A 22633-nucleotide genomic window follows, 5' to 3' on the forward strand; every position below is an offset into this window, starting at 1 on the left:
ATGTTCACTGCTGTTCAAAAGGAAAAAAAATCCTTTCCTCCTAAAAGGTGATGATACCAGCCTATGTTGTCTTTTTCAGTTACAGACTGACATCCTGCATGTATGTTAGAAGACTGTACATGTGTGTGTGTGTGTGTGTGTGTGTGTGTGTGTGTGTGTGTGTGTGTGTGTGTGTGTGTGTGTGTGTGTGTGTGTGTTATGAAAAACAATATATATAAAAATATAAACCTTTTTATGTCTAGAGTACATTTATTGGTGTCTTAGGAATTCCTCTCTTTAAATAAGACAAAGAAACACAGGGATCATTATCAATACTTTATTGTTTACAGTCTTATACACAGATCTAAATTCATACAAGTCTCAAACTTGCAACAAAGAAACAAATATCTCCTCTGCCACCAGAGGTTGACACAGCCTCCTTTTTCAGGCCAGTATTGCACTCTGGGGAATGTAGGCACAGTAAAGAGGCAAAAAACTACGACAACTGTCAGCAGGCCTGTCACAGGAAAAATAACTCATGCAGCTTTCACACAGTACTCCGGTCTTGAGCAGGAATTAAAGCATGCTACAGACTGATCGTTATAAATAGCCTGGAAACAAAAAGGAAGAGAGCTATTAGCTGAGGTCGATCTTTATAGAAGGATACGCCTGAGTCTTTTTACATTTCATAACAAAATCTCCACTCAAAGACAACTCAATTCTACTCTGTTAGACACTCTCTCACTGCGATTGGAGCAAATTAATCCGTAGTGCTTGGAAAACATCACATATAATTTTATTACCTAAAAAATAAGGTTACAAATTAGTTGGTTCACTGGCACATCTGTGGCATTTAAACTAATGTCAGTTCAAATTAATCCATGACAGTCAATTCAAGTGCAGTTTGACAATCCCTTTGATGTTTCATATCTAAAGTCCCTATGGCTTTTTTTTCTCTTTTGATATTTTAAATGGCAACACTGCTGGAGGCCATCCGCTCAGTAACCATTGTGGACGCACAGACACGCATCTGTGTTTGCATTGAGAAAACACAAAGGCTCATAAACCCTGAAACAATCTAAATCTTGTAGTGGTCAAGAGTGAAAATATACAGATATATAAGAGATATTGTAGAAGTGGTTTGTACAGCCTCAAGCATATCAGGATGAACATCTGTACACTCTCGTAAAGGGACACGCATAGAGGATTTAAATATACATGCAGATTTGTCTTCGCAGTTTGTCCAGGCTCCACATCGTCTCATCTCCACACAAATGCTGCAGCTCTACATCCACAGAGGTGTTATAGCTCCACATGAAGCTTTTATGACTTCACCAGTGGATGTCCAAACTCCAACAACGGCTTCAGGAGTGTTAGGGCCAGCAGGGTCACATAGGTTTGCATAAATGGATGATGATGGGAAAGGGAGTTTCATGGCTGTCTTCAGTGGCACAATATGGGGAAGTGGAGGTTTAACTGAAGGAGGAGGGAAATGAAGGGTGAGCGGTCAGTTGCAGAAGACCAGGTGGACCTGCTGGCCGTAGAAGGGGTGGTTGGAGCGCTCTGCTACGGCTCGCCTGGCGATCTCCTCGCTAGGAAAGGTGATCAAGGCCTCGCCGCTGCACTGGCCACTAAAGTTGTACAAGATGAGAACGGCGTCTGGCTGGAGCTGAAGGAAAAGAGAAAGGCATGAGACAATAAGTGTCATTTCATTTTTGTATCACCGTGAAACGCCAGGGGGGAGCCCGCAAAGCCGAGGAAGAACAATTCCCTGGAAGAGAGTCTCATCAAACCGGTCCAGTTACATTTGAAAGAGAAGGATTAATGAGCAGAGCTTAGAGAGCAGAAGCAGAGCACATGCTGTTCCCAGAGGCCCTGGAAGCCATGAGGCAGGCTGTGACAACACACACTGATGATCTGTTAGTTTGCATGCCTCGAAATCAATTTTCATTAAGACATGCAGAGTTAAAACACTTCACTGGTCTCATTGACAGAAACAGCAGTAGAACCCAATCAGTCATGTTAGAGGATCACATGTCAGAGCATGAGAGAGGGAGGCGAGGTGAAAAGAAGGATGCGTTCAGGAAGCACGGACAGGGAATGTCGAGGTATTGAGGAAGGCCCTGATGCAGAAACATAATGAGGGGGTTTAAAGGAGGAGTGCTGAAGACTGACACTGTAGTTTGTATGTATGTCAAAGACATTCTGTGTGTGTGTGTGTATGTGTGTATGTATGTGTAGTGCATGTATTCAAGAGTCAGTCAGGAACCCAGACTCTCCAGCACTTCTAATAGACCTACAAGACAGGCGGCGGTTATGAAGCAGTTTTGTTTGGGGAAGCAGCGGGACAACATGCCGGGTCAGGAACTCAGAACCTGGATGGCCAGATTGGGCATTATTACTATCAGTGCCTACAAATTATTATTAATATTATTGTTAAGTGTATATTGTGAGAAAGGAAATGTTGTGGTGTTTTCTTTTCATACTAATAGTAATGTGTAACATCGTCAAAGAGCTGTTAAGTTCCTGTAGTTCCTGTAGTGTCTGAATGTTCATCTGTTTCCTCCCTAGTGTGAATAGTAAGAATAGATTTGGTGGTTTTCAGGTTTAAAAAAAAAGTGAAGCAGGAAACAGTTACATCATTGAATAGGGTAATGTTTCATGTAACCTAAAGTGTGACATTCTTAAAGATCATATCTCCAACTCAGTGCTCACTGATTAGTTTGTTGCTTGTGCATAAGCCTTAAAATATAAATGTTATTTATAGGAAATGCCCTCTCTGTCCACCCTGGCTCTCTGGTCTGCAGCCTCTTCTTACCTGTGGGAGAGCCCCTAAAGACAGAGCCATTCTTTGGGCTGAATCAGACTCCTGGCCTGTTCGCTCATCTGAACCATGCCGCTGTACTCGTCAGGGGCGTACTACAGACAGCATAATAATGAACGCATAGTCAGGGGGGAGAGGCCTCCACAATGCATCACAGTACAAAGAAACAGATACATGTAAACTTTCAAAAATACACACCAAACCAGGAACACAAACACACACACCAAATTCTGTCTAAACAAGCTTCATATATGAACCACATACTGAGATTAAGCATGGGGTGGTGTGTTAAAGGACACCAGTAGTGGTGTGGGAACTGCTTTCTCACCCAGCTAGAGTGTGAGAGACGCTACGGCTGCCAGAAAAACACACAGACACACACACAAACACTCCGTTAAGGATACCATTACTGAAGTTCAGCCAAGAGTCAGTGGAGAGGTCAGCTTCACTCTCTCAAACATACACACACACACACTCAAGGAAATGCAGTTATATATCAGCATGTTCTCCAGTGTTCAACTCAAAAAAAAGTTCCTCTTTGGTTTAGATTTGATGCCTACACACACACACACACACACACACACACACTTGAAAGCACATGGGTTGCAGCGATATAATGCAGTTAATGACACAAGCCATAAAAATCGAAAGCAAACCCAAGATCTGTTCCACAACAACAGTCTGACCCCCTCCACCTCAAACCCCACCCACTCTCCATGTTCCCTCCTCAACCCTCCAAACCGTCTGGAGCCACACCTGTCAGGGTTCATACCTGCTTCAGAAGACTCCACTTAATTTGGACTGGCAGCACAAAATATGGGAAGCACAGAGAAGGGGGGAGAGCACAAGTGCACACATGTCCCTTAATTAGACACTACTGTGGTGGGATTTTGCAATAACAAGCAGCAGTGGTAAATCTTAAGTAGCTGCAGGGCTGAGAACTCGGAGATCCGACAGCTCCACACTTTACTGCGATGGGTGTCCAGCAGCTGCTCTAAGTTGGTATCTTTGGGTGTCTCTTACATCCCTGCAAACAACAACACATTTATATCCGAGTCTTCACTTCAGTGCTGACCTGGTATCCCTGGAAGAAGCTGAGAATGTCCTTCACTCCTGTGTTGTAGGGCAGACCCTGCATCCTGACCAGAGCACCAGGCTGAGGCAGCACAGGAGAGGCAGCGGCTGCAGCATGGTGGGGCTGAGCTGCGACTGCCGCCATTGCACCCGGAGGAGCTGCGAAGTAGCTGACTGTGGAAGGAGACACTGGAGGGCTGGAGAGAGAAAGAAAACAAAGACGAAGTTAGAGGTGTGATCCTTTTTCATGAGCTTAAAAGTAGCTGTAGCTGAGGATGAACTCACCTGGGGTAGTAAGCTGTGTAGTTCATGTTCATGTTCATGTACAGGTGTGGTTGATGGGGGTAATAGGCCAGAGTGTGAGCGGGGTTGTGTGCTGTGGTCTGAGCAGGTCTGGGAGCAGCCAGCAGGGGGGGCTGGTAGAGGGCGGCTTCAGAGAGGATGGCAGGCGGGGTGGGGAAGGCGGCGTAGGCTGTGGGGGGAGACAGACCTACAGAGAGAGACACAGACAAATATAAACACAGGGGGCGGGTCAATCACATGTTGGGTTTCAGTGAATGCACAGTCATGCCATTGTCCTGATTGAGGGTTTAGACTGTTGGGTGGAATAAACACATGGAAATGTCACCTGGGAGAATTCAACTTGTATCCATTAATCACCTGGTAATAATGCTAAGGCTTTTACTCTATAATAGAAGGATTGGATGATATGGTTGTACTGTTGCTTTAAGCTGTAGGAAGAGTTCAAAGTGACAAACACTTTCTGTACACCCAGTATTGTATTTACAAAGCTTCCTGTGTCCTTCAGGCTGTCTAACAATGTAAACACATACACACACAACAGTATGGTTGTATTTACACACAAACAGCCGCTATCAGTGCGAGGCTGTGGGCAGCTGTGCTCTCCCTCAGCGCCAACACAGTGACACACAACACTGCTGACCTTGTGAAATCTGAAGTGTTTCCAGGTTAGGCGAAGGGGGAATAAGAGTAGAAAGAAATCACCTTCACTCTGCAGTCATTTAAGCAGCTTTCCACCTTCCACCCACAGAATTGTTTAATAAATGTCAAATAAGAAGAAATTATTTCAAACAAACACACACAGAAGAAGTAAGAACTGAAGGTCCTCTTTCTCTCTCTCTTGTGGCTGCCAATCCTAATCTAATCTCAAGCACCAAAGGCAGATACCAGCCCTAACAGAGCAAAGTGCACAGCTAGAGGTGCGCTCGATTCAGTCCAAAGTGACATCACTGTTTTGCAGGAACTGAGAGATGCAACTGTTTGGTGTATTTGTCACTCAAGAATTACCAGCAGACTGTGAAGAAATGCAATACCTTGTATTCTGATTTTTAATTGTTCATTTGTAGAGAAATATCTGTCAGTCTTTTTTATGATTCATTTGTAACACAACTATCTTGTGTTGTAAGCATAAGAAGTCATAGCGCAAACAAAAGGAGAGCAGGCTTGATGACCAATTTGCTAGAGTTCACTTACAGGGCAGCTTGCAGGGTGGAGGGGAGAGGCCGCTGCGGTTCAGGGTTCCTCCCATCAGCACGATGCTCATCTCCTCTGTGGAGCACTGGAACACCTCCACATAGCGGTCCTTCATGGTTTTTTTATGGCACTTCTGGGCCACCATAAACGCCTTCTCGGGGGACTTCATTTGGATGAAAGCGTCGCCTGAGGGCCGGCCCTGCAGAGTGGAGAGACAGACAGTATAAATGGCAGAGACAGAGCTTGAGAGTACAGCACAAAACTACCGACTACATTCAAAAGAGATAGTTTTTTACACTGCAAAATGTACATGGTTGATTTTACTAACACTTCATTAGGATAGATCTGGGTAATCAGGTTAAATAACGACAAAAAAAGTGTAGATTTACTTCAAATATTTAACAGGAGATACTTAAAAAAAGGGAATTGGGATGACATTAAACATACAGTCCTATAGTCACATATGCCCCTGAGCCTCCAGCTGTCTCACCTGTTGGTTGAGGACCATGTGAACTCCATGGGGTTTGATGTCAACAGTGTGCTCTCCCATGAACTCCAGGATGTCTTCGATGCCGGCGGTGTACGGCAGGCCACGGAGGCGGACACAGTCGCGAGTGCTGCTGGCCGCTGGGAGGAAGGGAGGCGTGGCGAGGACGGGGACAGGCACGATGGGTGAGGGGGGCAGAGTGGAGATCAGAGGTGTGGACATGTAGCGATTGAGGACCTGACGAACAAGGAAGAGGAAGAATTAAATCAAATACTTCTACTTTGATATTATCTTGCCATCTTGGGTGAATGACACAAACAGAAAGCAACTTAAAGTTATAATCTCGAAGATCTCAGTTTTGTTCAGTGATAAACGGTAAAGGCAGGAGCACACTATCCAGATATGCAGACAGTGTTGCATGTGTGACGTCCACGGTTGGCTCTGGTTGCAACTCTTGATTTTCCTGGCTGACGGTCGCTTTCCTTTTCAGACTGTTTGCCTTCATCTGAGCGCCCAATTAGTTTCTTTTTCTTTGGATTTTCACTTATTTTTGAAGTTGTATCTGTAGTCATCGATCTTTTCTTTGTTTGTTCAGCCATAGTAGATTACTGTTTACTCGCAACACTTGCAGAGACCGGAAAAGCAGCCGCTTAGCTCTGCCTACCCTCTCTGGCAGACCAACCACTGCTGGCTGATGGAAAACGACACGGACCGAACACACTCAGGATGATATACATACAACGTGTATGTATATCATCCTGAGTGTGTTCGGTCCACTAATATTCGGTAATATTTCGGTGAAATATTATTAATGTAATCTTGAGTTGTTAAATATTAAATATTATTAATGTAATCTTGAGTTGTTAAATATTAAATATTATTAATGTAATCTTGAGTTGTGCAAACTTTGGATGTCTTATCTGCTTCATCACACACTCTAGAGGTCATGATATCAGTTCTCTGGAAACATGACCTTATTCATTGATGACAAAACAACTTTCAGAAGGGCAGTCATAAATAAATTAATAATTGCAAGAAAATAAAATGCATTAATTTGTCTGCAGATTCATCAAAATTTTATGTATCACACAAAACAAACATCTAATTGCTGCCTATGAAACATGTTTGAGCCCCAGCCACAAGTTCCCCTCTTCATCTTTCAGTCTTATTGTTATTTTGAAACATGTCTGGAGTTACACAACACAATGTCTGTATGAAGCATGGTGTACAAATGAGCCTGAAACCAGTTCATCATTTAAAAAAGGCCTTTACACAACACAACAGCCTCTTATTTCTTACATCTAATACTTTGAGCCAGCAGTAGTCTTAAGAGGCTGACATGATGCGTTTTCATGTCATTACAAAACAACAACCAAAAGAGTTTACCTGTTGCACTTCAGCTGCAGTGCTCCGAAACAGCTCGATGTATCTCTTCCCCAGGATCTGCTTGTGCTTCTTCAGGGCATTCTGGGCGTACTCTTCACAGGAGAAGAGCACGAAGGCGTCGCCGGTGGGCCGGCCGTCAGGGTACTTCACAAACAGCAGCCCCTCGCCACCGTCTGTCACAGGGCTCTCTGGGCCGAGGAAGGACAGCACTTCCTGGGGTGTGGCGGTGAACGGCAACCCCCGCATACGGATGATCACCTGGTTCTCTTTGGACAGAAACTGAGCCACCTCGTTGGATGTACCTGGCGCCAGAAGACAGCAAAGATTAAAACACATCATCATAAGACCATCCCACAGACACTCATCATTTTGTTTTCAGACCAGGTGTATTTTCTATGTTTCTGACTACCTTTAATCTTTAACTTTAGGTATGAGACAGTTTGTTTTAAATTGAGGGATCAATAAAATCAAGAGTAAGAACCGACAGTTATGCCGGCAGCTTGGCGAGGCTGTACCTAAGCAAAGTGGTGCCCTGAGCAAAATGCTAATGTCAGCATGCTATCATGATTGCAATGTAAATGCAAGCATGCTAATGTTTTGTAGGTAAAACTAAACCTAAGTGTCAGATAAAAGCATGCTAAATTGGGTTAATTTGCATAAAACAAAAAGCTCAATTCAGTGTTCGGCTTTTGTTTCTGCTACTTTGCGTTCACACGATCTTAAATTGGCTGATGACCAAAAGTGTCGCACTGGCTTTGCAAACTGACATGTGCAGAGGCAGAAATGAACCATGTCAGAATTATCACACAGTTTCATTCACTGACCCTCATCGCACATCATCACCTGACTTGGGTTTCCAGTTTATTACCTTTGTTTATATCATGTTTCTCTGAACTCTCTGAGCTCAAGAAGGATCAGTTTGGGGATAACAAGGAGGATGTTAACTTAAATGACCACGCGCAAAGGGGATCGACAGGCTAATTTTCCTCATCATTTCTCACAGTCATTCGTTCAGTCTGTAAATAACCCATCTGGTTTAGAGAACTAGGCTTCTTTTGATCGCTATGTTACTATGTAGAGATCTGTGTGATCAGACAGATGGAGAGCAGTGAGATGACCTACCACAAGATGTATTTGTTTTACTGTATTACTCAGTGATCAAGGTAATACTGAGGATAAGTCAGCCACAGTTACTGAGTAGTGACTTACATTCTGCTTTTCTTAGTTAAAGGAGAAATTAGTATTGTCCTGGTTCCGTGTTTGGTAAAAGGTGAAACAAGTCCTCGAATTTAAACAGCTATAAGATTGAATATCATTGACCAAAAACATCTATGACGAAGTCTGATACAGACAACTGTTTCACTTCTATATATAAATAGAGCTTGTTTCCTGTCTGCTTAAAATATGTGCCTAAAGTCCAGTGTGCTGTCAGTCTGTAATGATCTGCACTCATCGGAGTAAAGTCCACAGTCAGACCAGCAGCCACTGTAAGTTATCTGCTGCGAGTGACTGTGCTTCTTTGTCTGCTATCTCTGTCCTGTGTTACTGCAGGCTGCAGCTCTGAGGTCCACAGGCCTCAGGCCCTGGCTTTGTCTCTTCACACCCTCTTTGTACCAGCACTGAGCCAGTCCTTTCAGCAGCCGACAGCCTCCTCTCCCTCAGGGGAGTGCAGCTCCAGGCTGAACTGAACAGGTGAGCTGCTGTTAGTGGAGAGTGAAATTTCTCTCCAACTGGCCTCTGAAGGTTTACGCCGGGGGAAAAAAGAGGGTGAGGAAGGGATGAGGGGAGGAGGGGGGGGGAGTTCCTCACAAAGCGTCTTTTATTAGTCCAAGATAAGCTGCTGGAGAGTCAGGGGGATGAGGCAGAGACACAGGTAACAGGAGAGAGACCCAGAGAGCAAATGAGATCTCTTCTTTTACGCTCACTAAAGGGCTGCTCTTTTACAGATGTGGAGGGGTTTTGTTTTTCCTCAAAGATGCGGGAAAGCCATGGTAATAGAAGTCTGCCTCACACTAACAGAAAGCCTTTCATCACGAGTCTTCATACAAACATGGTGAGAAGAGAAGAGGGGAACAAATCTGAAATCTGACCTCCAGCGATCTTGAGGAATTCCTCTCCGGTGGCTTTGTAGACCTGAAGGACAAGAGGAACATGGATTAAGCTTTTAAAAAAAACTATTAATTAAAAAACTATTAATAATAGATTCAATAAATAACTGACTCAAAAGACGCAATGTTTTTCTTGAGATGGAGCCTGGAGTAACTCAAGCGCCTGGATAAAATTTACAAACTTAAGATCTTAAAAAAAAGGGTTTCGTGTTCGGCTGAACACATTTTTAAACGCACAAAACAAAATCACAGAATGACTGAACAAGATGTTAATGCTGACTCTAACCTCAATGTAGCGGCTGCCCATGTGGTGCTTGTGGCGCTCCAAAGCCAGGTCTCTGTGTTCAGAGTTGATGAAACGAACTAAGGCCTCGCCGTTCCTCCTGCCCTGGGCGTTCAGGCACAGGGCCACGCCACCTCTGAAACACAAAAGCACAGATACATGCATGAATTTGAGCCAATTTAATGATAGACACAACTAGAAAAACAACTTCCGCAACTTAAAAATAACTTGGATCTTGTTGACTCAGTTTAAAGGAACAGTTTGTCGTTGGGGAAATTTGTTTTTTCATTCCTTGCCAAGAGATGAGAAGATTGATAGCACTGTTATGTCTGTACGGTAAATATTTAGCCGGAGCCATCACCTGGTTAGGCTGATTTTTATTCTTTGCACAGAGCCAGACAGACAGTCTCTTCACACAGCCTTTCCAAAGCTAAGCTAAGCTAACCATTACGGGCTCCAGCTACATATTTAACATACAGATGCTGACATGGTAAAAATCCTCTTATTGAACAGTCAGAGAAATAAAGTGTGAGTTATTACCATTTACAAGATTACATGTTACTGTATTTAACATGTTTACAATAGTGAAGTACACGCACACTGGAATCAGAGCTCCCCGAAGCTTTTGTTAGCAACATTTCTAAGGTCATGACTGGGATCAGGTCTAAATGTGACTAAAAGAAGCTTAAAGCAACTCCAATCCTAGCATGTCAGTAATTCTATTTTGTAATTTGTACTTTTTGTATCAACCATTTACCCCAGTGAGCTCTTTGTAAAACGCCTAATCCATCCAACTTTCCAAAAATTGATAAGGTTCAATTTTAATTACATTTTTGATGTTTGTGCGCTTTGTAATCATAATGACAAAATTTTGCCTGCACTGAAACAAACGCCTTTTTTACACTGCGGTTCAGCCTCAGCGCCGTAACGAAGCTCTGTCCTCATGCCACCTTTGTCATTCTAGATTGGACAACGCTACCCGGCATAAAGCCGCCCCAGTGTGTGTTTTTAAATAGCGTTCCGGCATTGCGGAAGCATAACGTGTGAGGAGGCGTAAACAAACAGTGCGTGCTTCAAATACACATACACACGGTACTGTTCCGCCCTGCCGGCTCTGCTGTTTAAACAGACGCCATTTCGCGTCCGTTACGCCTCTGTTACTACCTCCCATGCCGGCTCAGAGGCGTAGCAATTTCGCCGCACCATTCCGTCTCTGTGCGTTCTACATAGAAGACGGATCGTAACAGAGGCGTAATAATCCCATCTTGAACTGGTAGTGTAAAAAGCCCCAAAGAAAAAAATCCATAGATTTGCACCCCGAAAAAAAAATCACTTTGAAATGTTGCTGAGGAACAAGTTTAAACAGTGTTCATGGGTGAAATGGGTCATTTGGAAGATGCACATTAATTCCAACATACTTGGCAATACTGAGGCCTTTAAAGAAGCGAGCAATGTCTTGGTCTGATGACTGCCATGGAAGCCCCCGTGCTCTGATCACTGTCTCACTGTCCACCGGCTCCGTCTTACTGCTGAGGGGAGAAAAGACATTAATGACATATTGAACTAACTTAAAAAGGAGGAACCATTACAGCTGATCACTAAAACAATCTCTGCAGGTGACAGGAGCCTTTAGAAAAAACAACCACCACTGCTCCTGTTACATCTGAACAAATTGTCCACAGCCTGCAGACACAGAGGCCACTCACAGTAAGTGCTTAACACAGAAACACACTCCCATGATTAAATGTCAGGGGGTTGTCAAGGTGACAGGCTTTTGACTGCAGGATTTGGTGCTCTGCTACCAGATAACCCAGGTAAGCACTTGATGGCAAAGTTGGACAGCTTAAATAACACGCTTTCCTTGTTGGTTTCCTTGTTGCTGTAATCAATGCCCGAGCTGTGAGGTCTAAACATGTCTGGAGGGGGGGGTTTCAGTCTGAGAACAACACTGCTGGCTAACAGGTGAGGCAGGAACACACACAAAGATGGAATGAGATAAATATACATTAAATACATACCACGTGCCGGAATCAAACTTGTACTTCACTGTTTCAACACAGGAGAAGTTGTGATCTAAAAAAGAAAAAGAAAATGTATTAGTAAAATGTACAAATCAATTATCCGTCTCCTTTGTAGGGAACAGGTTCACCCTGCAAAGCCGCGTGGGTTTAGGCATTCCTGTTAACTATCACAAGCAAATACATAATTGTCTGTTATTAAGGGGGTAACGCCGGAGGCAAGAGCTAGAGTCATGATCAAAGACAACAGATTAATGTTTGATTTATTTGTGCTGTCACATGTCTTGAGCCATCTGACATCCATCCATCCATACAGCACTTAATCATGCAATGACAGCTCTGTTGTTTGCTTTTCAAGGCCAATTTAAGATCTATTTTATATGATCAAGACAAAGGTGTGGTAGTTTCTAAATCATTTAACACATTAAGTAAAAAAAAAACCTGCCAGACGGGTTGTTGTCTTTGGTTTTGCTGTCACAGTGCTGATTATAGAAACCTAAACCATCAGGTGGCCACAGCAGGCTGATACACAGTAATCACGGCTTGTGAACAGTGCGTGTTCACTGTTTTTAAATAGGCCTGGTATGTTCTGCTTTCTCTGCAGAGGTAGATCAGAGTTTGGGTCAGCTACTCAGTACTGCTGTCCACTTCTTTCTATATTTAAAGTATTGTTGTGCATCAAAACACCAAGACAAATTCCTCGCTTTGGATAAACTACTTGGCAATAAATTTGCATTGAGATTCTGACACCTGTTTATTGACCATTCGCTAAGTCCCGCCCCCTTGGTTACTATTGCTACGCCTGACAGGCTTTCGCACCGGCATGTAAATATGATGCCGTTTTCAACTATAACAGTGAGATGTTCCAAGGGAAATAATAGCAAATATCCGGAACAATAGTTCCCAAATATCAGAGAGAAGTCAACAGAAAGGACGACTATACGCATTTGATTATCTAATATGTTTTAGCCCATTGCTAGCAAAACTAAATGATCCCACTTTTGCATTTTGTTTAAAGCATGTCAGGATATTGCTTTGTTTGCTAACATGCTAACCTAGCCAATTTAGTTGGCGTCTTAACTTGGAGCAAACAAAGGAGTTTTGTTGATATTCTTCTTCACCGTTACAGCATCTGAAAGCTTGACAGGCCTCCTGTGCCTAGTTACGGTTGCTAACGTGGGATTGGACATTGGCCGTTCAAGGGAGGGGCTTAGCGAAGGGTCAATTGTAGGTACAAAGTCTGGCGATGACTTACTGTGGGGCTCAGCCAGGATGTGGAGTGTCAGCTGCACCATGCTCATCACCTCCCTCACCCCAATCAACGGCTCTGACACAGCAGGAAGACCCACAACTGCACACAAAGTTAAGGACACTGACCAGTATAAGCTGCCTCTTATTTTGACTCTATAAATAAATGTAAACTGACTTGTTAAAGAATAGTTTTTATGCTCAATATTAAAAAGAAGTGATATAGAAATACAGTTTTAGTACACGGGTTAACAAAGGATACATTCCAACATGGAGGCGAGTGTGAGCTTCTGCACAGGGCCAGCGTTGGGGCAGCATTTGTGAAATTCCTTCCTCACGTCCACAAATGAGAAGAAACATTCAGGCAGGACAAGATTCTGAAAAGGAAGAGACAAAAAAAAACAAAAGATCCGGTTTGACTGTATGGCAATCTGATATGGAAACAGGATACAGGAGATAGCTTATGATCAAAGAGATGAAACAGAGAAACAAAGAAAGGTATTTACAGACGACATCAACTCCTCACAACCAGGAACACAAAAAGGAGGACAACATCAATCAAAAGAAAGTCTTGACCTTGTGTTTCAGGTCAACAGCTACATTCATGACAAAAAGAAATAATTGATTGTTATCATATTAAACTGCTACACATTTCTAGAAATGCACACGATTAAGGTTACACTATCATATAACTGTAGCTATGAAAAGAGGCGGTTTGTGAAGTGAGATTATTCCAAGACAGGAGGACACGTTAGGTTTCAGCAATTAGTTAAAAAAACATCTATTTAAAAGATGTTTTAAAGTAATAATCTCAAAGATTTTCATTTAAAGAAATGTCTGTAAAGTCACTATCTATCACTGAATGAGGTGACACAATGGTGATTGAGCCTATGGCCCACTGATGGAAGCCTTTGCGTTTGCAGTATTACAGACATGAACACTAGGGAAGTGAGAAACACGGTATACAGTGTGTGACGAATCAGTTAAGACATCCAAAGTTTGCACAATTGAAGATTACATTGATAAAATTTCACAATGTGTATGTAGATCATCCTGAATGTGTCTGGTGCAACTTTAGTGAAAAAAAAAATCACAAGTGGCGCCCAGTTAGTGACGTGTTTTCCATCACCCAGCACTGGTTGGTCTGCCAGAGAGGGTAGGCGGAGCTAAGCGGCTGCTTTTCCGGACTCTGCAAGTGTTGCGAGTAAACAGTAATCTACTATGGCTGAACAAACAAGGAAAAGATGGATGACTACAGATACTTCATAAATTATAATAATGCGACGCTCAGATGAAGGCAAGCAGTCTGAAAAGGAAAGCGCCAACCGCGGACGTCACACATGCGACACTGTCTGGATATCTGGGAAGTGTGCTCCTGCAATTACCGTTCATCACCATAAATGCTGCCAAAGAGAACGAACGAAATCTTCGAGATTACAACTTGAAGGTCTCTTTATTGTATTTATTACTTTACAAAACATGCAAAACATTTTGACAAAGCAAATAACATTTTCTCCTGTTAGACAGTGAGAGGTGTTATTACCTTTTTGGAGGCCTCAGGATGGAGGGCCTGTCGGATGACAAGAGGGCTGTTGACACAAAGTGTGTAAGAGCTTCTGCCGAGGCTTTTCAGCTCTGATGACACCGACTGCTGGAACTGCAAAGTGAACACAGAGAGGGAGGAAAAAAAGAGGATTAAACAGATTTTATTACAAGAATATCTCAGAATTTTTATTTATCCTTTTTGTTTTGTTTTTCTTTACACACAATCTGTACATCCTTATAGTAAGAAACTCAATCCCTTTCATTTAGGGGCTTAACAATAAACCTGTCAAGTATCTGTTGTGGAAACACCTTCTATGTAAAAGTGAGAATGACTTAAATCTAAAGGCAGACAGGTGAAGGTGGTGTTGTGTTTGACATTTGACTACTTGTGTTTGTATCTCGTGAGGTTTAAGGCTCGTCTAACAGGTTTCTGTGTTTGTCGAGTGATGAAGGAGGCAGACAAAGCAGAGGAATGATCCCACCCCTAATCACCAGGATCACACTTTTCTCACAGCGTGACCAACAGTCCCAGCCACACGGGAGCAAAAACAACCCATACGAGTCCAACCTGCCCGTCTCCACTGTAAAAGCCTGATGGCTACAAAACCCAATCCTAAATACCAGCAACTCCCACATATGTACGTGTTTATTTATAACCACCACATTAAATGAGGCCCATTCTTCGTGTTGTGTTGTGTGGCAGCATTTAACTGTCAACAAACAACAAACAACACCTGACTTTAGTATCAGCTCACACTGAGGGAAATGACATCTGAGGTCAGAAGGCTACTTTTGCAGATATCGTTTTTGATTTATCTTAACCTGGCTTTGCTTTAAGCTATTTTTGTAGGTGGGAAACTATACAGAACAATTGTGAATTGATGAGAGCTTCAAAAACTCAAAAACAAACCCACAGGAATAAAGCCTTCATATACGAACATTCAGCAGACTGTTGGAAAAGCTGTACAAGAGTACTAGCAACACTTTCACATACAACTATACAAGTTGATTTATTGTTGATATTGTTTCTTTTCAGGTATTTGGAGAGGATGGGAGGACAGTAAAAGGTTTCCGGGTCCAGCACACATCTTGAAACCTTCCTGGTTTCAGTCATATTGACTGCTTTTATTCCAAAGTAAGATGGAGGCTCCCTTACTTCTGCTCACTTTATTAGCAACTTCAGAAAATTGTTATGTTTTCCCCTTCTTCCTCCCCTCAAAGTCATCATTGTAATTGCTAAATTAGACCGTCTGGGTGAGAGACCACCTGAAACTCAGTGACTGACTGACATGGCCACTGGCTAAATATGACAGATCTTCAGACACTGAGAGTATTGGAGGAGCATGTTGAGGCATGCTCTTTAACAGTCAGAGAAACGCAGGGCTATTTGGCAACGCCAAACAGCTGCTGATGAGGGTACAAGTGCTTCAGGGTTAGATTAAAAAGGTTTTTTGGATGGCTGGACAGAAACCAGAAAGGTTCATTGATCTGTGAAAATGAGCTTTTCAGTGAGCCCATGGACACCAGCAGAACTATACCAGCTCACAGGTCACTGAGCTGTGTGTCAAAAATGATTTTCAGAAAACTACATGTAGTAAATTCAAAAACAAAAGAAATACAGCAAAATGAACAGTCATTACCATTCTTTAACTAAGCCCCGCTGCCTTTTCATCTTTCCCTGTCAAGGTGTCTGCAATTTCACAGGTCAAGGTCATGTGAAAACAGGAGCTGCACTTCAAACTTCACAAAGACTCAAGCCATTTGCAATGAGAACAATTAAAACATCCACAAATCCAGACAAGGCACCACAAAGAGTTTACGTATGATGATGTCAGAGTACTATGTTGTTTGAAATTTGTCCTTATCAGAATAAGTTATCTCTACAACAACACATTCAAGTTCGGAAAAAGACAGCATGAATGTCGTCTTAGAGCTACTGAACGAGAGATGTTAGTGTGTTGACAGATTCAAGGGTTCTTAGCTGACAGGCTTTACAAAGATAAATAACAGGAGAACTTGCTGTGTTGGTTGTCTAAATCCAAACCTTCTTATAGGGCAGAAAGAATAAACTGTATGCGAGTTAAGTTGAACAACAGGTATATTTATATAAGAGGATAGACAACATGATGATGAGTATATGTTATCACAATATTACTCTTAACTATGAGGACAGAGGACGGGTCTATTTTAGGTGCTTTGAAGCCGATTATTAACACCAAACATGTCATCTTTGGTCAACACGTTAGGTATAATAATTACAATACTTAAAACCACTACATATTCTAGTTTCATCAAGCAGCATTTTACAGTTAAATTAACAGCTTTATCTTAAATAAACGCACTGTCCTGTCTCCAGTATCAACCACCTCCAGGCACACCTTGGATTAAAGCCTTAAATATAAGTGTCAGTGATGCAGTTTTTATAGAGAACAAGTAGTAAAGTCCCTGAATCTAACGATCAACATCTCGTTCACTGAACGTGCATGAATCTACCTGTACACTCTTTGTTTTTTCTATGGGATGTGCATGTACCTGAACGATACCAATAAAAATACCTAGTATCTCCTCTAATCCTTCTTAATACCTGAAGCGTTCATTGTTTCAACACTTCAGATCCAAAACTATGGTATTCAAAAGTTAGCAGATTCATGCAGGGACACATTTTAAGCATAGCCATACTGCAGTGTTTCATGTTTACAGTGATAACAGAACAAGTGTTTGCTCATAGCTGTGCATCCAGCTACGCCTCAGGCCAATTATTAAAGCCGGATTACTGCGGGAAAAACAAATGTTTCAGAAGATGTAGAGACACACCCTCTCAGTTCTCCTCTGTTTCAGACACCACAGTTTAAACTGAGCAAACAAACTGAGCAGAAAACAAATCTCAAGCTAAGAACACTTAGGTAGAGACAGCAGGATATTCGGGATCTGTTCATTTGAACAACCAACCTTTTTATGTTCTACTTTCTTCAGATTTCCTGTCTTTTTTTACAACTTGCTGCCAAAGAACATGGCAGTAAACATACAGCTGTACTATTTAAACAGATGATAAGTGAGCTAATTATGTCGTTAGTCACGTCACACAATCATCATTACTAAGCCTGAGTAGCAATCTTTGCTCTACTGTCAAAAATGCCGATTCACTACCATTTACGATGTGATAACCCATGCCCTACTCTAATTAATGCATAACACTGCCATATTACCATAGAAATATCAGTTTTAGTTCTATATGAAATTATCATCTGCTTCTCCATCCTATAATATTTGAGGCCTCAGACATACTGGATGTTTTATTCTGTAAAAACCAACTTTCCGTCTCGCTCTGCCCTCTGAGAGGCATTTCCACAGATGAGGGGGAGGAAGTGGCCTTTGAACATGGTCCTATCGGAGTTCGCTCTCCAGTGTAGCCGGACTGTTTGTATGCAGAGGTCGCTGAAACAAGCTCCGATAAGAGCAGCAGGGAGTGTCAGGAGCAGAGCGATCCCTGGGCCGACTTTGTAAAGGGAGCTGAAGCCAAGCACACACAGTGCAGACACAGCATCGTACGGATGTACGCTGCTACATACAGAAGGATCATTTCTAACTGGGCTACAAACGAACCAAAGAATATAAAGTTAATACTGTGTAAAATGTTTTTCTTAAGTTTTCTTAAAGGGCGTATGAGAGTATGATGCTAATTTCAAGCTTCATATTTCACTCTGTGATACCTGTGGAGTAGCTTAGCATAATTCACAGTTAAAAATCTCCTCATTTCTCTCACTGGTGCTCTGTGCAGGCCCTCATACAGCCTCTGCCTGAAACCACTCAGCGAGCTCCGTCCCTTCAAGAAAACCCTAACAAGGTTCTTCCCTTGAGTGCATGTACATCACAAAACCAAGCACAGGAAAGTCAGATATTAGAGTGAAATGACAGACATTCACACTGAGATTAAGTACTAAACAATAGATTGCCCGTGCGTTTAAGACATGCCGTTTCCTACTCTTCTCTAATGTGATCGATTCATCACATTATTCATGTCACAACATGGCTGTGTTTGTAAGCAAGCACCAAATACCAATAAGTTAACTCAGTGCTAAATGCAGGAGTCAGCATTTCTCACTGTGGTCTCAAACTGTTGAAAAACAATTACAGGAGCAGAAGCAATGCGTCAGTTTCACAACAACAATAACAAGTTGTGCGAGGTTTCACATCGCATGCAGCTCCCTGCAGGCTGAGACATGCCGTCAATGTCCCGGGCTGAAGCCAACCTGTGCAGTGTGACTACAGCGAAACTATCCGTCAGTCCCTCCAGGACGTACACTGAGCTGCAGGTGTGCCGCGCTCACTCAATAAAGTGATAAAAGAGTCACAGCTACAGTCATAAACACAGATGCTCCAGTACTAGCATGTCCTCATCTTACACATCAATCTACTCTGACAGTACATGTTATACGTTATCTTATACATTCCTTAGCGTCTGTTCAAATGCAAAATGATTAGACAGATTTGTTTTGTTTTTCAAGTGGGGTCTGAACTTGCTCATCCGGATCGTCAAAAATGTGATCAATGTTTTTGGATTTGGTTGTCTGCCATGTGGAGACTTCAAAGCACCGAGCAACAAGGTGCAATAACATTGCGTCACTGTGCCATATAATGAATTATTTTACAGCATACAAACCATGAAATATTTGTGACTTAAGATATGTTAAGTCTATTTTAAAATATGAAATTGGTTCATTTATAGACATTCTGAAACATGCAAAATGTAGAAGTTGTGTGTAAGGGATAATCAGTATGCAAAACATGTCGGCTGACTGACTCGTGGGACACAGTTGCATTGTTTCATAGTTCGCAGCAACATTAATTTTGCAAGTGAAATTGAAGCTCATGTCCACAAACATTTTGTCTTCACTCTCACAGTGTTATAAAGTTTAGCTGGCAAACTGTATAAAGGCCACGTGTTAACCAGTGCTGCTAATCTCTCCAGTGTTCTCTACCTTAATAAATCTTTCACCAAAGAAAGCCAACCGATGTCCTTGGGAGCTCTGACCACACAGGTCAATACGACAAGCCCACCAATCAAGAGACAGCTGCTTGTTTCCCTCTATCACTGTATAATTTGGAGTCGGTTACCCCTTTTATAGCAGCTGCTTCTGAACTGCAGTTCTACACATTGCTTCAAACTATCTGGAGAAATGTCAATGTATTTTTCTTCCATGTATCAGGGATGAAACTAATCCGAGAATGGCCAATAGTGAGAGAAAGTAACCGGCGAGACAAAGGTATGAATAGAGCAAACTGATAGCTTGGGTTAATATTTAAAGGTTCAGCACACAAGCTAACCTACATTGGAGCTGAAGTCTTACCGGGTCTGTATGAGGCACAAAGCTTCAGCCTTTAGACCAGCTGGGTTAGCTGTTTTAGGCTTTGGGTTTAGTGCCATAATCGTAGAAGCATCATTGCTTTAAAGCCTCGCAGAGGATTTTAAGAAAAAAGGCCTCATTTTCAGTCGAACCAATCCAACCTGCTTGTGCATGCATTGTGTCTTCATTATAATGAGAGGTTTTAAAGACATTGAAGGAGTTTGAAAGGTGCATCCAGTAATACCAAACACTCTTAGGAGGCTGGTTGGAGAACTTGTTTGGCAGCATAACCACATTTTGCTCTCAACAAACCTCCTGACAGGGAGGAACAAATTAACGTCCTGCAGTAACCAACGGCAGGAGGACAAGGCTCTGAAAGGCTCCCCTCCTTTCTGTCCTGCAGCCTAAAACAGAGGTGCGGTCCCAGGTAAACATTCCGCCTTCCAGATGTCTGCAGCACGCATCAGGCCGGGACAAGACTAGACCTGTGACTCCTCCTTATCTCCACATGCCTCTGGCTCTGCCTATCCTCGCCCCTGAGCCTCTACAAACTGTCAGCAGTCTAACTGTCAGGATCGAGCCAATGACATCTCTCAACCAGGTGGAGGACCATTTTCCTAAAAGGTCATCAGGGAAATTTGACACTCCTCACTTTAGTTTATAGCTTAATACTGCGCCGGGCTTGTTGCGTCTCATCTCGCTCAGGGCAAAAACTGTCACAGGAAAGTTGGCTTGGTTTAATTACTTTCTGAATTTCTCAAGCCAATAGAAAACAGCCTTTACAAGCTGCTGATGTAGTTTTAATACTACTAGACCAGTGTAAGGCTGCACAATAAATCACAATTGTATCATTGTTGCAATATGAGAATGCTCAACAGACACATCCGAAAAGACTGCCTCAATAAACTCAAATAGAGCCCTAGATACAAGGACCATAAATTCAGACCGCTTTGCCAATCAGCCGAAGCAGCAGCTAGCTGTCAGCTATCTTGGAGTCAATCTGGTGGCTGCAAATTGGCTAGCAAGGTAAATGTGGTTGAAGAAGATATTATGGTTTAAAAGAACACTACTTTTGCTTTTTTGAAATAAAGCCTGGGACCCGTAATGTATTTTATGTGAAAATGTGTATTTTTTACGATAAGAGATAAATGCCTCTGACATTTAAGTGACACATTTTGACTCACCTGTTGCAGAACTTTGTCCAGAGGCTCAGCTTTGATGATGTCGTCTCCAGTCACTCCCGTCTCCTCTTTACATTGATCCGTCAGCTCCAAAGTGTCTGGTTTGACAAGACACCTCTGAAGCTTCCCCACCTGTGAAGGGATTTAGCGTTTCATGGTGCACAATATAGCGGGAAATAAATAGCTAATTTGTGGCTAATTATGATGTAGGCTATAGCCGCTACATTCAGGAACTTAAATTAACTCAAAAGTCAAACAAACAATTGACAATGTAGTTGCAAAAAGCACATAATTGTCAATAAAGCGTTGTTTAATTAGACAAGCTGACATGCCAAACCAAAAAGGTGTGTTATCTCCCATAGCTGAAATTACACTCCTCACCTGCTTGTTAAATTTTGGTCGCACACCTGTTAAAGGTGAGGTGGACAGAGAGCTGATGTAGCGTTAGCTAGCACGAGAGAAAAGCAGGCTACAGACGGTCACAGAGAGCACACCATGTTGATTTAAATGTCAAACACATTGTTCCTCTACAGGTAGACACTATGCCACAAACAAGTTGCTACATAAGAAACCGTACAACGAACGAACAGGTCAGGAAGGTCCGTACCTTTTTCTCATGTAGATCCACAATTTGCCACACCAAGAGAATTATTTCCCTCTCATCCGAACCCAGTTTACCCCCATTTGCACCAGCTGTTGCCCCAAAGAACACCACCAGAGTATCACTGTGCGAAGCCATCAGGGACCACAAGGGTAAAAACTACAATTAAAGCAAAGATTAAAATAAAAATAACACGAGGGTTCACCTTTTTCCAAGTGATAAGAAGAGCGAACAAAAGGGCTGGAAACTCAATTGAGGTAAACGGAGAGAGAAACGGAGGGGGAGATTATTTTCAGAGGAGCCACGGAAGAGTTTGCGGTCAGAGACTCTACCTGTTGAAGTACTTGAGTGTTCTCTATCCAGAGATACTGGTTTAACTGGTAAAGAAGGGTGGAAATCCGTGTTTCGTTCACACGAACTCCATAACAAGCCCTGGAGTTTTTTTCTCCCCTCTCCTTTCTATTTTTTCTGTGTTACCTGTGTGGCCCGGCCTCTGCGCGAGCAGAGATACAGAGGCGACGTCTATTGGATGGTTTGGAAAGGTGAGGGCGGGACGCTGGGGTGAGTGCTGTAATATCATTGGACAGAGCTGTTGAATCAGGAAGTAATCTGGATAAAGGGCTGTATTACCTCCATGAGGCGCACTGCCGTTTCGCTTTGACAGAGTATAATCAACATTAACCAATTGCTAAATGCAAAAGCACTTAAAAGATATACCTACAGACATAGGGCGTCTCCAAATTTGATTTCAATTACTTTTGTACTTCTTCAAATGCAGACAAATTTGCAACAAGTAATAGTTTCAAAAAATGTGGCCTACTGTAGAGAGCATTTTTCTAAAAGCATTTAGACACCATGAAACTGTAGTTAATTGAGTTGTCTACCAGGATTTGTGAAGCCTGTATATATTTGTTGTCTATGATACTTCTTGTACCAGGTTTTTGTTGGTGTCCCAAGTTAAAGTATCAGCAGGCCTATATGTAGGCCCTTTTGGACAACATAGCCTATGCTATGTGTTTCAATGCTTTCTTCCGTGTCCTAGCATAAGAACTTTTCATGC

General features: G+C 42.4%; 1 protein-coding gene across 4 annotated transcripts; it reads right to left on the minus strand.

Moving 5' to 3' along the window:
* Positions 1–302: 302 nt before the first annotated feature.
* esrp2 (epithelial splicing regulatory protein 2) lies at positions 303–21995 on the minus strand. 4 transcript variants are annotated; one of them, XM_069658285.1, is made up of 16 exons: positions 21580–21995; positions 20976–21104; positions 14445–14558; positions 13164–13278; positions 12909–13004; positions 11654–11708; positions 11054–11161; positions 9639–9771; positions 9335–9377; positions 7245–7546; positions 5862–6095; positions 5372–5570; positions 4163–4367; positions 3879–4074; positions 2798–2898; positions 1565–1648 (listed from the first exon to the last, which is right to left on the minus strand). In XM_069658285.1, exons 1-15 carry the CDS (start codon positions 21709–21711, stop codon positions 2812–2814), a joined length of 2148 nt encoding a protein of 715 aa, XP_069514386.1. In that variant the 5' UTR covers positions 21712–21995; the 3' UTR covers positions 1565–1648; positions 2798–2811. The 4 variants fall into 4 exon arrangements, with proteins under 4 accessions (XP_069514402.1, XP_069514386.1, XP_069514376.1 ...); XM_069658275.1 differs by having other exon boundaries at positions 11054–11164; XM_069658292.1 differs by lacking the exon at positions 2798–2898 and adding an exon at positions 3576–3604 and having other exon boundaries at positions 1619–1648; positions 11054–11164.
* Between the last annotated feature and the right edge of the window lie 638 nt (positions 21996–22633).

This window comes from Semicossyphus pulcher, unplaced genomic scaffold (assembly GCF_022749685.1).
Source record: "Semicossyphus pulcher isolate SPU_LCO1_2020_fin unplaced genomic scaffold, fSemPul1.0.p SCAF_1, whole genome shotgun sequence".
Taxonomy (NCBI): Eukaryota; Metazoa; Chordata; class Actinopteri; order Labriformes; family Labridae; genus Semicossyphus; species Semicossyphus pulcher.

Excerpts from the sequence above, each read along its gene's own strand:
- esrp2 (XM_069658301.1), bottom strand. The coding sequence starts at position 21,711 with ATGGCTTCGCACAGTGATACTCTGGTGGTGTTCTTTGGGGCAACAGCT. Across the intron at positions 21,105-21,579 it reads TGGATCTACATGAGAAAAAG|GTGGGGAAGCTTCAGAGGTG; the intron begins GTACGGACCTTC and ends ATCCCTTCACAG. Across the intron at positions 11,709-12,908 it reads CATCCTGGCTGAGCCCCACA|ATCACAACTTCTCCTGTGTT; the intron begins GTAAGTCATCGC and ends TTTCTTTTTTAG.